The following is a 13,570-nucleotide window of genomic DNA, read 5'->3' as shown; positions in this document are numbered from 1 at the left end:
GACTGCAAACCAATTACATGCGAGGATCAAGGATATCCTCAACGGACTCCGCATGATCTACCACCAAATGGAGAACCGAGACATCATAAGGTACACCCTAAACTCATTTCCCCGAAATGCACTATGGGAATCGATAGTAGATGCCTATAAAATTTTGAGGAATTTATCTAAGTTAAAATTAGACGAATTATTCTATGAACTAGAACTGTATGAACAAACTAACTTTAAAAAGACCGAGAAAGGTATTGCTCTTCATGTAGGTTCCTCAAAATAAGTAAAGACCGGAACCCAACTTGAACAAGAGACTGAGTCTGACTCAGACTTAGACTAAGAAGAACACCTAGTGAACTTGATAAGGAAGATATTCACTAGGAAAAAGGACTTCTTCGAGAAGGCTCTACAAGCCACTTGAGACGAGTCATCCTCTGAATTAGACAACGATGAACCGAAATAGAACTATCTTGCACTGATGGCTACCAGAACCAAATCGGACAGCGAACCAAATGAAGAAGGTGAGTCTAAAAGCAAATCGAGCCACGGATCCGTATTCGTTTCTGAAGTTTCTGATAAGGTTGAATCTCAACTTACCTCTAAATTCTTTAAAATTATTTTTTATTTAAATAGAAAACTAACCAAAATCAAAAATCAATTAAATGTGATCCTTAAGGAAAACCAACGCCTTAAGAAATAACTAAACCAGTTCAATCTAGAAATTCAAATCAAGTTGTAAAACTTAAAGAAGAAAATTTTAGCTTGAAGGGTAAAGTTGAAAAATTAAATGAATTATTAGAAGAAAAAAAATCACAACTAAATCTAAGTACCTAGATATAATATTTGGATCACAAAGGGTTGTTTATAACAGATCTATAATTGGATACAAATCCAGATCAACAAATAAAACCTTTATTTCATTAATAACTTAAAATAAGAAATTCATTATATAAATGATAAATAAAAATTGTATGATTAAAGGGGAGGTACTAAGTTATCTGGAACCTCAAAAAGTTAACCTACCCGTCTGTGTTGTTAGGACTAGACTAAAGGGATACTTTGATTCTTATCCAACATAGTATCAGGGTAGGACGAAATGATAGTACATTAGGAAAACTTAGTTTAGAGAGTTAAGTAGGGTAAGGCGTATCCTACTTAGTCTACATAGGTAAGTGGAACTAACTGAACCTACATCGTGTAACAACTTCTGACAACTAGTTGCTTTAACGTGCTGCAGTTGCTTCTACAATGTGTAGAACCTCATTTAATTGATCTAAATAAAAAACTGAGATTGCTATGATCTATTTATTATTGGTTGAAAATGCAGAGTAACATCTTGTTGAGCGTAAACGAAAAAACAATTGCTACACCTTGTATCGGCTAACATTCCAAGTTAGCTGCTACAAGTTATAGCAGTTATTTGTCGAAGTAGCTGCTACAACATCTAGCAGCAAAGAAAAGGCGTTGCAACAGCATAAATAATTTTAAATAATTTTTTAGCAAGTTGATATTCAGCTATAAAAATATTTCTAGGGTTAATATCTACTAGAAAATATAGCTAATAAAAAAACGATTTACCAAGCGGCTGCTACAAGTTGTAGCAGTTATATGGAGAGTTAGTTGCTACAAGGTGTAGCAGTTAACTGTTGAAATAGCTGCAACACATTGTAGCAACTATATGGACAATTAGCTGCTACAAGGTGTAGCAGTTAACTGTTGAAGTAGCTGCTATAACTTGTAGCAGCAAAGGAAAGTCCAAGTGGCTGCAGGCGTTAGTAGCAGGCGTCGGCCATGCACGTCGTAGCATAAATCCTTCATTCCTTCTACGACCACCATTTCAAGTTAGCTGCTACAACTTGTAGCAGCTACAAGGACAATTTGCTGCGAAGTAGTTATTGCAATGTTTAGAAGCGAAGCAAAGACGCTGCATCAGTAAAAAATAATTTCAAATAATTTGTTACCAAGTTGATATACATGAGCGTAAATATTTGTAGGGGTATCTGCTAGAAAATATATCTACAAAAAAAATGACTTACCAAGTGGTTGTTTCACGTTTGTAGCTGCTACAACGTGTAGCAGCTAACGTGCAGACGTGGTTGTAGCTTGTAGGCGTTTGTAGACGCCGTCATCCCTGCACGTTATATGATTAATCCTTCTAATATATATATGCTATAACGGTGGAGAATAACAAATTAAAATGAAACGAATTATCATTAGGAATGGAGAGAGGTGGTAAGCTCTCTCAGTAACTGTGAGATTGAAGACGCTAGTGAAACTTTTCCGACGGAAGCGTGAGGTCCGATAGACGACGGAGACGGCAGGAGCGAGAGAGAGAGTGGCGAGGGAGATTTTAATTTGGAAAAAATTCCACGTAGAAGTTTTGAATAGAAGACGGAAGGGGAGAGAGAATAAATGACATGTTTTTTTAGCAAAATTGAGCTGGCAACGTCACGTCTGTACGTCGCTCACGGTCATGCGTAAAATATCGCTCAGCATATCAAATATATATATATATATATATATATATATATATATAAATTGAACTTAAAAAAAATTACGTTAGTACATTGTGACAATTATGTTGTAGTTATTACATAATTATTTTTTTAGAATAACAGTATTTGGGTTACCGAAAATATGATAAATGGTTTATGACTTTTTTAAAGTTTTGATTAATAATAATAATAATAATAATAATAATAATAATAATACGACTTTCTTTGCTCAGTGAATGCCAAACCCTCTAGACTATATAAAGCGGTCCAAAGGGAACGAAACTAATTTTTCTTTTCCTTTCGAGATAGATCTCCGCTTCCTCCTCCCAATTCCCTTCTGAGTTTACCGATCGGAATCGGTTCAATTGTCACGACGTCACACGAGGATGGGCTGTGCTGGATCCACTCCGGTTAAAGGCGGAGAAGGTGAGTTTAATAAAAAATTTCCGGTTTTACTTATCGAGGATTTAACATCTGCAAGCGTGTTCACGAATTAGAACTTTTTCTACGTTTGATTGCTTCTATTTTGCGCAAAATTGGCACTCTCGTTGGATTGCTGTTTTCTTGTTTGGCAGTAGGATTTGGAATCGAGAGTTGTTCTTGTTGGATCAGTGTTGGCAAATGTTTTGAACGATATGTAAATGATAATGAAGTTGAAGAATGAACAGAAAATATTACAACTTAGGTAACAAATTGCCAATAGAATAATAAAACTCGATGAACACGATGTTGCTAGTATGTATTTTCCATCGCTTAGGTATCAGTTTGGTGGAAACTCAATTCTTCAAGAATACGATCAGGTTTGCCTTTGTAGGGACGATTGCGAGGAGGGTAGCATGCTTCCCAAACCTTTAATGTTCTTTCGTATTACACAGCTTCTCCCTTTGAAGGAGATTTCAGGAACGAAGTAGATGCTATAGCTATTTACATAAGCCCCTAAATCTCTCAAGAATTTTTAAGATTTGTTGAAAAAACCCTGTTCCAGTGTTCACTCGATGAAATAAGTACAGGTGGACACCAAAGATTGCAATCCCATTATCAAATTATTTATATCATTGTAGCAGGGTAGCTAACTAATTTATTTTAGATTTCAGCAAAAGTTTTGGTCTTGTAATACTGATAATTAGATCCGATGAATTGTCTGCTTTGAGCTGGAGGATGGTTTGGACGTGATATTTTGAGTTTTTGCCAAAAAAAATTCTCCTAATTTGAGTTAGAGGTTAATATTTGTTCAAATTCGATTTTGAGAATTGTAGTAACTTCACTTACAACTTGGTTTATGGTGTCTGAAAGATGGACAATGTTTACCCATCCGAATGAGGAAACTCAAACAAATTTGCTCTGTGCTATGAGAAATATGAATTCATTTGCAATGGGCAATCATATAATGCTTAGGGATTGTGGATTGTGGATTGTGGATTGTGATAGGAAATATTCAGGAAAAAGATTTATATTAGGACAAAAGGATCACTATTTACATTGCTCAACTCCTGGTTTGAAATCTCATATGGCATTGACCAACACATTTGGAACATATAAGTGATACAACTCAAATTTTGCATGCTGAAGCATGTTGATTTATCATCACAGCATAGGAAAAAAAAAATTTAATTAAATTGTAATTTTATTTTTAGAAGTAAATGATATAAATGAAAGGCATTAAAGAATCCACTACTACATCTTAAGCTGTTCAACCTTGTCATTGTAATAAATGAGGAATTTAACATCGTAATCCATCATAGTTACTAACATTTAATTTATATACATCCACTGAAACTTGCAAGTTGTTTCGTGAAATTCCAAGTCTTGTTTTTTTGCTACTCAATCACATTTTAAAGACAGCCATAGTGGAGCTTTGTCAATAGGTTGTGAAATTTGTTCCACAAGATATGCGCAAAAAAAACTGATGAATGCTCAATGCTTCCAGAGACTACTAAGAAGCTGCGAAAACCAAAGCCCTGGAAGCATCCTCATCCCATAACTGTGGAACAACTTAAGCAGACACGTGAAGAGTTTTGGGACACTGCCCCTCACTATGGTGGCCAAAGAGGTGATTGTCTAATGATTGCAACTTTTACCTTTATTTATCTATTGATAGTTTTAACCTTTTGTCATGAAATTTTGTTTGAATGTATTTTCTGAATTTATGCATGTTTTTCTCTGAAATTTTGCACTGCTCTATTTATTAAAACCAAAATCAATGATGGTTCTAGATTGGGTGCCTGTATCTGACCTTTTATTGCATGATAAATTTAATGCCATTCGACAAAAGATGCATATATTAGGATAAAACCAACAACATGCATGATACTGAAGCACATTGGAGTATGCATTTCCACTATTCTTAAAACCACTATTGTTTATTTTGTATTTATCCTGTGATAACTAAAATATTTGATCCTTTGCAATATGATTAGCACACATCAGATCAATCTCAAAGAGGTTGCAACATCAATGCTGATGGCTATCTCTTTCAGAGAATGAGATATTTTACAGAGGATTTTTCCCCCTTCTGTCAAGAGGCCATTTTGAAATGAAACACTATACAAATAAATAAGAGAAGTTGATTTCAACAATGAAATGGATAGGAAGCACCACATTTTGGACTCTTATGTGGTAGGCTCTTTCATTTATTTACTAAGTGCAGATTGCTGAATATTTTTGCTTCAATAATATTAAAAATAACACAAGACCATTCACTTGCAGTTAGGTTTTACAGAGTTGTGCTTCGTAGAAAGAAGAGACATATATTGGAATTAGCCAGTAAACCAAAGTGCTAAAATATGAATAAATGGTTTGTAGACTGAGTGATAGCTCTTAGCTAATGAAGGTGCTCAAGCTATAAGCAATTAGGCATCCTCTTCACTAGCTTAATTTGCTGAATTCGCCATATGCTTAGTCTTCTAGTTACTACCTAAGCCTTAACTTCCTTTCCTTTAACATGCTCAAAGTCAAGTATGTTCTTTGCATTAATAGAAAGTAAGCATTCCTAATATCTCAAACAGATTTTTATGGAAACATGCATCAATGAATTAGTTTAATTCCAATATCCATTCTAGGTTTCTTTTCTTTTGCAGCAATGTAATTACAAAAAAAAAAATGAACATGTCTATATTTTTTTTAGATTGGAAGGATGTCAAAACTGTCCATCTACAGCTTTAGCAAAATGATTCATACAAGGAGATCTCAATATTTAGATCTACATAGCTAAAAAATTTTCACAGTTCTCCCTATTATCATTCTCATTTCATCTCTTTCTTTGTTTTACTTTGTATTTGTTTTTGTTTTGTTTGTTTGATTTTCCTCTTTTTGATTTGTTACTAATTGACAATGGCACAGGAGAATACATATAGTCGACCACACTTGTTACTGATTGAACCCTATATAAATCCCAAAACTGTCATATTTTTGTTGAAGGTTGGTAGTTCACTAATAATATTGGTGAACAAGGTATGACCTGGTTTATTAATGTATGTAATACAATATAAAAATGGTTTAATTAAATACATAAATAAAATCTAAATTCTCAAGTTATTTGTGAAGCAGACTTTAAAAGTATAAATACATGTGGACATATTAAGTCAACGTAAATATAAAATTCACCTTTGTCATTCATATTCTAATGGTCAAGACCTTATGATCTATTATTATATTATTTACAACAAACTTATAGAGGAGCTAACTGTTTTGTAGAATCTGTAGAAAGGAAATCTAATATTGCCTAGCAATAATTTGGGATTACACCGATTAGACTAATAACCCTACTAATCTAATACTTATATCATTCCTTTCAAGTTGGAATGTAGATGCTATCTATGTTCCATCTTCTCACATAAACCCAAAAAAATTCTCATAAGCATTATACTATAGACGAAACAAAAATGAATACTCTGTAGAGAGAATAAAAACTTTAAAAAGTTATCAAGCACACATCCATGGCCGCAACCTTAGATCAACAAACCTAATCAGATTTTGGTGCTGTCAATGTAAACTAAGCTTAGTAAATGCTTCTTGTTTTCTAAATCTACCATGAATTGCCTGAAACCGTTGAAGCATGTTGATAATATCGCAGAGATCTGGGATGCACTCCAAGCAGCAGCTGAAGCTGAGTTAAGCCTTGCACAAACAATTGTGGACAGTGCAGGAATCATAGTTTCAAGCGCTGATATGACGGTGTGCTACGATGAACGAGGTTAGAACTGTTTCCTATACTAAAATTGATAGTTGTTTACTTCTATCTTCGGGTATCATACACATGGTATATTCAATGGAAATTTTACAGGCGCGAAGTATGAACTGCCAAAGTATGTTTTGAGTGAGCCTACCAATTTGGTCCGCGACAGCTGATGGAACCAAAGAGCTCACGAGCAATCTTCAGATTGAGATCGAGATTCTACTAGAAAAAAAAAAGAGAAAAAAAGAAAAAAAAAAAGGTTTTTGCCAATTCTCTCAAGCTCTTCCCTTCGGACAAAGGTTTATGATTCATTTAGGTTGTGTTCTTCTTGGTTTAAAGGTTGGTTGCACCACAGTGTAAAAAAAACAGTATATTTTTTATTGTAATCAAGCATGAGAAAAAATTGCAGTCGACCAATCTGGTCGATCTGAGTTTTGATTAATTTTCAACTGCTTTGATCAAATTTGATCGAGGACTTGTGTTGCCCTATGAATTAATTGCCATATGCCGAGTTGTTTGATTTTATTTGCTTAGGTTATTGATATTAAAAGAAAGAGATTATTCAAAACATACTTAAATACTAAGAATATTTTAATATCGGATTGCGTTGGATTAATTTTTAATTGCATTTTAATATGACATCAATGTTATATCTATTTTCTTATAAACTAACTTTCATTATTAATTTATTATCGTCCATTTATATTTCTTCCTGAACCAGTTGCATTATAGTAGCTGTGGTTTAGAGTGTGTGGTAACAGTTATAAAATTATAAGAGAAATGATATTCATCTAGAAAATTCTTAAGGATAGATATATAAATGATGGGATTCATAAAAAGTGAAATGGTGAGTCTCATCTTTATGTGTCTATCTTTAAGAATTTTCTAGATGAATTTTCTAAATGAATATCATAGCTCAAATTATAATTACAATATATGTTCTAACAATTATAGAATTAATAATGTATATTAATCTGTTTAAAAATATTAACAATTATGATTTTATAATTATTACAATACAAATTTAATTATATTTGCATATCATTTTTACCTATCTATCTAAATAAAATATAATAAGAGCATTCATAACAGCTATCTATCCAAAGATTTTATCCTAAATTTCAGATAGGATAGTTAAAAATCTTTACATTAGTTATTAGAGCCGTCAATTTGGGTTAGGCTCGTCGGGTTGGCCCGCCCCGTCAAACAATTTAAACGGGTTTGGTTGGAATTTTATCAACCCAAGTCCGCTTTGGGCCGACCCGCCTAGGCCCGCGACCCGCGCGGGTCGACCCGCGATGGGCTTGGGTTGGCCCGCGGGTCGAGAAACACATATAAGCAGTTTATATCAGTAGTTTATGCTGCAACTGCGAGAGTACCAAGGGTTAAATTGTAACATTTCATTATCTTCTTCGTTGAGAGGAATACTAATTAGGAAAAACTCATACTTGTGAAGTTGAGTGTGATAGACAAAAGTTACATAAATATATGTGCACACAAAGTCGATTAATCTTAAAAGTAGATGACCTTCTTATTTGATTCATTTATGGGATAAATCTGAAACATACATTATACACAATGAAGAGCTAGTGCGTGTACCCAAACTAGATGACCTTCTTATTTGATTCGTTTACGCACGCACAACCATGGTACCACTGATCTAAACTGCTTGATGTATAGCCAGGAGTCCTAATTACTATTTCTCTTCATTGCACAATTTTATGTCAGTTTATTATCTTTTTTTGTTATAATTTTAAAATAAAAATAGTACTTTTGACCCAACATAAGTACTTGTTTATGTCCATTTATATTTAAAATACTTGTTTATGAATACATTTGATTGATAAAATATTTTCGAAGTAAAATATTGAAGATATGAACTGTTTTTTTTAAATTTTTTTAAAAAATTTGATAGGCCCGCTGGTTGGCCCGCTAAATCCGCGACCTGCCTTGGATTAAGTTGGGTTAGAAATTTCACAACCCGCCAAATTGATGGCCCGCCCCGCCCCGCCCCGCCAAATGGTTGGCCCGCCACGGGTCGACCCGCCCCGCCATGGGTTGACCCGTCTGACAGCTCTATCAGTTATCCTATCCATTCCCTAAATTTAGATTTGATGAATAATGATTCCCTAAATTTAAGGAATTAAACCTCTATCCTTAAAATAAATAATATTTTTTTTTAATCTCTCTTCCCACTCATTTTATAAATATAATAATAAAAAAATAAAAGAAAGAGAATAAAGTAATAAAAAATTAAGGATGATAAAAATTTTAGAGTAGTTGATATAATGTGTAGTGAAAAATGATTGTCTAAATTTAATAAAATAAATTATTTATCTTAAATTTTAAATATAATGATAAAGAAATTGATATACATACAAAGTATCATAGAGCAGTTAGGTGGGTAGACGGTGGAGCGGGTACCTTTTTAGTAAAAAAATTAAAGGCAATAATTGAAAAAAAAAATTGTTTTTCAAATGTATACTTGGTCAATAAAAGAAAATAAATTAAAGAAATTTGGATAAAATAATTTTTATAAGTTAAAATTTTAATTTAGTTGTTTGATAATTAGTATAATATATTTTAATAATAAATAAGAAATTATCTATAATTTTTAATTAAAAAATTTATCACGAACCAATTCCAAAACTAGATCGCTTACTTATCCCTGAAAATTTTGTACCGTCGTGATTTCGCTATCTAATCGGACGGTCAAGATACGGCCGCCGCCAAAACAGCAAAGCCGTCCCCAAGCTTCAAAACCCTAAAATATTCTCTATATAAACCCACGCGAAGCCGAGAGAGGCTCATCCTACGACTTCTTCTCTTCGGCGGCTTTCGATCTGTCATTCTCCTTCCATTCGAAGGTAACCATCGTCGGTTTGCATTCCATTTCTTTTGAGATTGTTTTTATGGATTATTGTAGAGGGCGATGACGATTTATTACAAGGTCTCGTTCGTCGGAACGGCGGCGCTTGTCGCCGCCTTGACGACCATCCTGATATATCACCACCCATATTCTGAGTCCGCCTCCGACATTTTCTTCGAATTATCTTAGTTTTTTTGCTTCGTTTTTGACAATTTTTTTGGCCGATGATTAATCTATCACTAATGACAAGCATATGTCTGAAGGCTTTCCCATGTCGAATAGATCTAATCTTCTCTATGAGGCCAGTCTTTTTTCTCATATTTTTGGTTACAAATTGATTTTAGTTTAAAATAGTCTATGATGAGGATTGTGGATGCTTTATTGTTTCTGAGATTTTTATGATTATGCAAACACTACTGCCTTCCTTCTGAGACTTTTATGCGGCGACATAACAATTTTTGTTTTATATTGCAGTCGTTTATGGTGTATTCGTTATTAAAACTGTTCGTTCGATTTAGAGAGGTCGCGTGATGATCGCATAGTTCAAATGATCTACACCATCTTGTATGGTGTTATGATTATTGACAACGTCTTTCGCTCCTATCTGATGACCTTTTCTTTAGTTTCGACATCGTGTCTTCGTTGTTTTTAAGAATTGTATGTAGAACTGAATTATAAATTTAAAATGTAGAGTCGGAACAGAAACTCTTAAGAGTTCGACTTAATAATCAAGATCATTAGATTGAAGCATTTCAAATCTGAATGGCGAGGGTAAGAAACCTCCGCTATCTCTTTGCATTTATTCTTGTTTATGGCGGTCGATCAGTGTGTCGGATGGCAGCTCAGACGCAATTGAATGTGACAGTTTTGGGAAACTTGTTCTCATAACCCAACACTCTTTGCTTTTAACTTCTGTTTTAATCCAAAGATTAATTGATTTGTATTGGCAAGTTTAGATCTAATCTCCTCTACGACGCTAATCTTTGTCGCTCAAATATTTTTGTGTGAGCTAAAATCTAAAGGGTATTTTACGTTTAGATCTAATCTCCTCTACGACGCTAATCCATTTAGATGATAATTTTTGTGTGAGATTTTTCTTCTCTTCTTTTTTGGTAAAGATTAAAATAGACCTCTTTAGTTCTTTTATTCTAAAGGGTATTTTACTTTAAAAATATATAAATAGTTATAATAAAATTAGTTTTAATTAAAATTGTTATAACGTGATAAAACATTTAGGGATAAATCTACCTGCGTTTTATTTTTTGTAGGAAAGAGTTTTTTTATCTGCGATTTAGATGTTTTATAAATCCTAAATGTTTTATCTAAATGTTTATAACTTGTGTACACATAACTTCACACAGGAGTCGCGTTTTTTTATCCTAAATGTTTTATAAATCTACCTGCGTTATATTAAAAATTTAAAGAAAATGAGTTTTTTTAAATGATAATTATTTCACTTGTGGTTGTCATTTATTTATTTTTATCATGACTTCTATTATGTGATTGATAGTTGTCGAATAAGAATCGAATAGTAATTAAATTTGCAATCTTGGCATTTTTTTCAGTAGTTTTTTTTAAATGTATTTATTTTAAAAACTATATTTAAATAATAATATTTTAAAATTTAACCAAAAGTGTCTCAATGTATTTAAAAATATTAAGGTAGTAATTAAAAGTTGTGTTTTTTTAGAAAAAAAATTAGGATAATTTATTGAATCGCTAGATTTTTGTATACTAAAACTAGTTGCCAACTCTCATTTATCAAAACACATAATTGTTTCTTATTATTCCCCTCAGTCTTTAGCGGACTGCCCATGACTCATTCATCCATAATTTTCTATTTAAACTATGAAATCCATGTGTGAAGTTATGTGTACACTACGATACTTGCAAACAGTGAAATGAGCTTTGTTTGGGTGAAAACTTATTAATCATCATAAAATTTCTTAAAACTAAGACCAATATACAGACATGAATTTAACAGCATATATTGAGATATGAGTTTTTATGATTTTCATAACTACAAAAACATTTTGACCTAAGTTTATTAAACCATCTAGATCTGTCATACTTATTCACCATTACTATCAAAGGATTTTTTTAGGATTCAAATCATGTCAATATTTTAAAATTTTGGACATTCTAAGGTCTTTCTTGAGTTTTAGCCAAAACTTATTAATAACCTTAAGGATGTGTTTGGTTGGAAATTATTCTTAATAATCTTGGTTATTTATATTAACGAAAATCCTTTTTTCTATTTTTTATTTTTTTTTATATTTTTATCTTATCGGAGGATATTTTTGGTAAAAAAAATAAACAAGTAAAAAAAAATAAAATTTAAAAATAAAAAAAAGGAAAAACATAAAAATAAAGAAAAACATGAAAAAAATAAAAAATTATATATAAAATAATATGTTGTTGATTTTATAACTGAGTGTAATAAAGTAAAATATTAAATTAAATTATTTATTAAAACATTCAAATAAATAAGTTTTTGTTGAATCAAATAATATTAGGTTATATTTTATTCTTCATAACATTAGTTATGTGAGATTACCTGATAATTATATAACCAAGATTATATATGATAATTTGAACCAAAGGCATTCTTAAGAATTTTAGAATCACTTACTAAGACCATTAATTCCGTGTTTAGCGTCTAAGTATAACACATGTCTTCAAAACTAGATTTGACTGTCTAAATTAAGAGATGTAAGTTTTTAAAATATCATAACCTCGAGACAATTTAATATAAGCTCATTAAAGTTCTTAAGTATGTTATATTTACTCACCAATGCCAACAAAAGTTTTCTAAAACTCTTCTAGTTCAGAATATATCAGGATTTTAAAATTCTATAGACTATAAGGATATTAACGTGTTTTTGTCAAAACTCGTTAATGAGCTTGAGAACCTCAAAATACTTTAAATCATAATTATTATACTTTTGGAGTCTCCTGGGTGCAATCATGTCATTAGAGTCTAAAATTGAGAGAAGTTGATTTTTAAAATTTTCACAACCTCAACTCAATTTGACACAAATTTATTAAAGGGTAGAAATCTGCCATACTCACCAATAGCACCAAAAGCTTCTTAGAACTCCAATTTAGAATATGTAAGAGTTTGAAATTATGGACACGGTGGGCATCAATGATGATCTTAAAAATCTCTTAGTCCCTTCAACGCAGGACTATTACACTCCTGAGAGCCTCCATGATATAATCATATCTTCAAACCTAGATTACACAACATAAAGCTAAGTGAGAGAGGTGAATTCTTAAAATTTCAAGACGAGAAAATTTGGCACAAGCTCGTTAAAAGTCTTAGACTTGACATTAGCGATAGATTCAGAAATTAGAAATGGACTGAGTTTTATGTATGGAACGGATCCAAGGTAGACTTTGAGTTTGAGTGAGTTATCAAGATAAAATAAATGAAAGAAGGAACAAATTAAATTATAATTTATGAAATACCTATGTAATTTTTTGGGGAATTAAATTAGAGTCCAGGACGAGTCCTATCTTAGATGGGTCTCTGATTACATGGGTAATCTGTATTTTTCACTATACTATAATGAGTATATGTAGCTTTCTTTTTTTTCATATTGCGAGCTATTTATTTTTAATACTTGATTAATTCAACCAATTAAATCCTTCTTATTATTTTTTTATATTTTCTTTCGAGTAATGTTAAGATAAATTAATATTTTTAATGTATATTTCATGTTTATTAAAAAAAATATTTTTGATAAATTTAATTGAGATTGATGGTGTAATTTAACTGAAAAGTAATGAGATTATAATATATGATTATCTAAAAAGATTTATTTGTTTATATATTAAAGTTTTAAAATAGAAAATATTGTAGTAATATAATAAAAAAATGCAATAAAAAAAGAAATCTTTTTCAGTAACGAAAGTATTTTGTATTTTAAAAAATAATTAATAATTACATAAGATACATTGCAATATACAACGAAAATATAAAAAATATATAAGAATAATTATGTCATGTATTTCGAGGTAGATCCACTAGTTTCTACA

At 31.7% G+C, this 13,570-nt stretch overlaps 1 protein-coding gene, 1 long non-coding RNA gene and 3 other non-coding genes across 5 annotated transcripts; all 5 read left to right on the top strand.

Moving 5' to 3' along the window:
• The first annotated feature begins 2,759 nt into the window (after nt 1–2,759).
• LOC122006083 (ubiquitin domain-containing protein 1-like) lies at nt 2,760–6,885 on the top strand. The gene is made up of 4 exons (XM_042561422.1): nt 2,760–2,912; nt 4,414–4,536; nt 6,559–6,678; nt 6,769–6,885. The coding sequence occupies exons 1-4, from the start codon at nt 2,873–2,875 to the stop codon at nt 6,831–6,833; spliced, it is 348 nt and encodes a 115-aa protein (XP_042417356.1). The 5' UTR covers nt 2,760–2,872; the 3' UTR covers nt 6,834–6,885.
• Nucleotides 6,886–9,468: 2,583 nt separating this feature from the next.
• Nucleotides 9,469–10,456, top strand: LOC122003850. The gene is made up of 2 exons (XR_006118120.1): nt 9,469–9,527; nt 10,004–10,456. It is a non-coding gene; the product is annotated as an uncharacterized LOC122003850 (long non-coding RNA).
• LOC122007623 lies at nt 9,588–9,688 on the top strand. The gene has a single exon (XR_006119076.1). It is a non-coding gene; the product is annotated as a small nucleolar RNA Z43 (small nucleolar RNA).
• LOC122007640 lies at nt 9,882–9,964 on the top strand. Its single transcript, XR_006119091.1, has one exon. It is a non-coding gene; the product is annotated as a small nucleolar RNA U83 (small nucleolar RNA).
• Nucleotides 10,048–10,145, top strand: LOC122007622. Its single transcript, XR_006119075.1, has one exon. It is a non-coding gene; the product is annotated as a small nucleolar RNA snR60/Z15/Z230/Z193/J17 (small nucleolar RNA).
• Nucleotides 10,457–13,570: the final 3,114 nt, after the last annotated feature.

Source organism: Zingiber officinale, chromosome 7B, assembly GCF_018446385.1.
Source record: "Zingiber officinale cultivar Zhangliang chromosome 7B, Zo_v1.1, whole genome shotgun sequence".
Taxonomy (NCBI): domain Eukaryota; kingdom Viridiplantae; phylum Streptophyta; class Magnoliopsida; order Zingiberales; family Zingiberaceae; genus Zingiber; species Zingiber officinale.
The sequence above is the reverse complement of the archived record's forward strand: the minus strand, read 5'-3'. Positions and strand labels throughout refer to the sequence as shown.

Bases quoted from the DNA above. Each gene is read 5' to 3' on its own strand.
- LOC122006083 (XM_042561422.1), top strand. From the start codon at position 2,873: ATGGGCTGTGCTGGATCCACTCCGGTTAAAGGCGGAGAAG. The intron at 2,913-4,413 runs GTGAGTTTAATA...CAATGCTTCCAG, and splicing joins TCCGGTTAAAGGCGGAGAAG to AGACTACTAAGAAGCTGCGA. The intron at 6,679-6,768 runs GTTAGAACTGTT...GAAATTTTACAG, and splicing joins GGTGTGCTACGATGAACGAG to GCGCGAAGTATGAACTGCCA.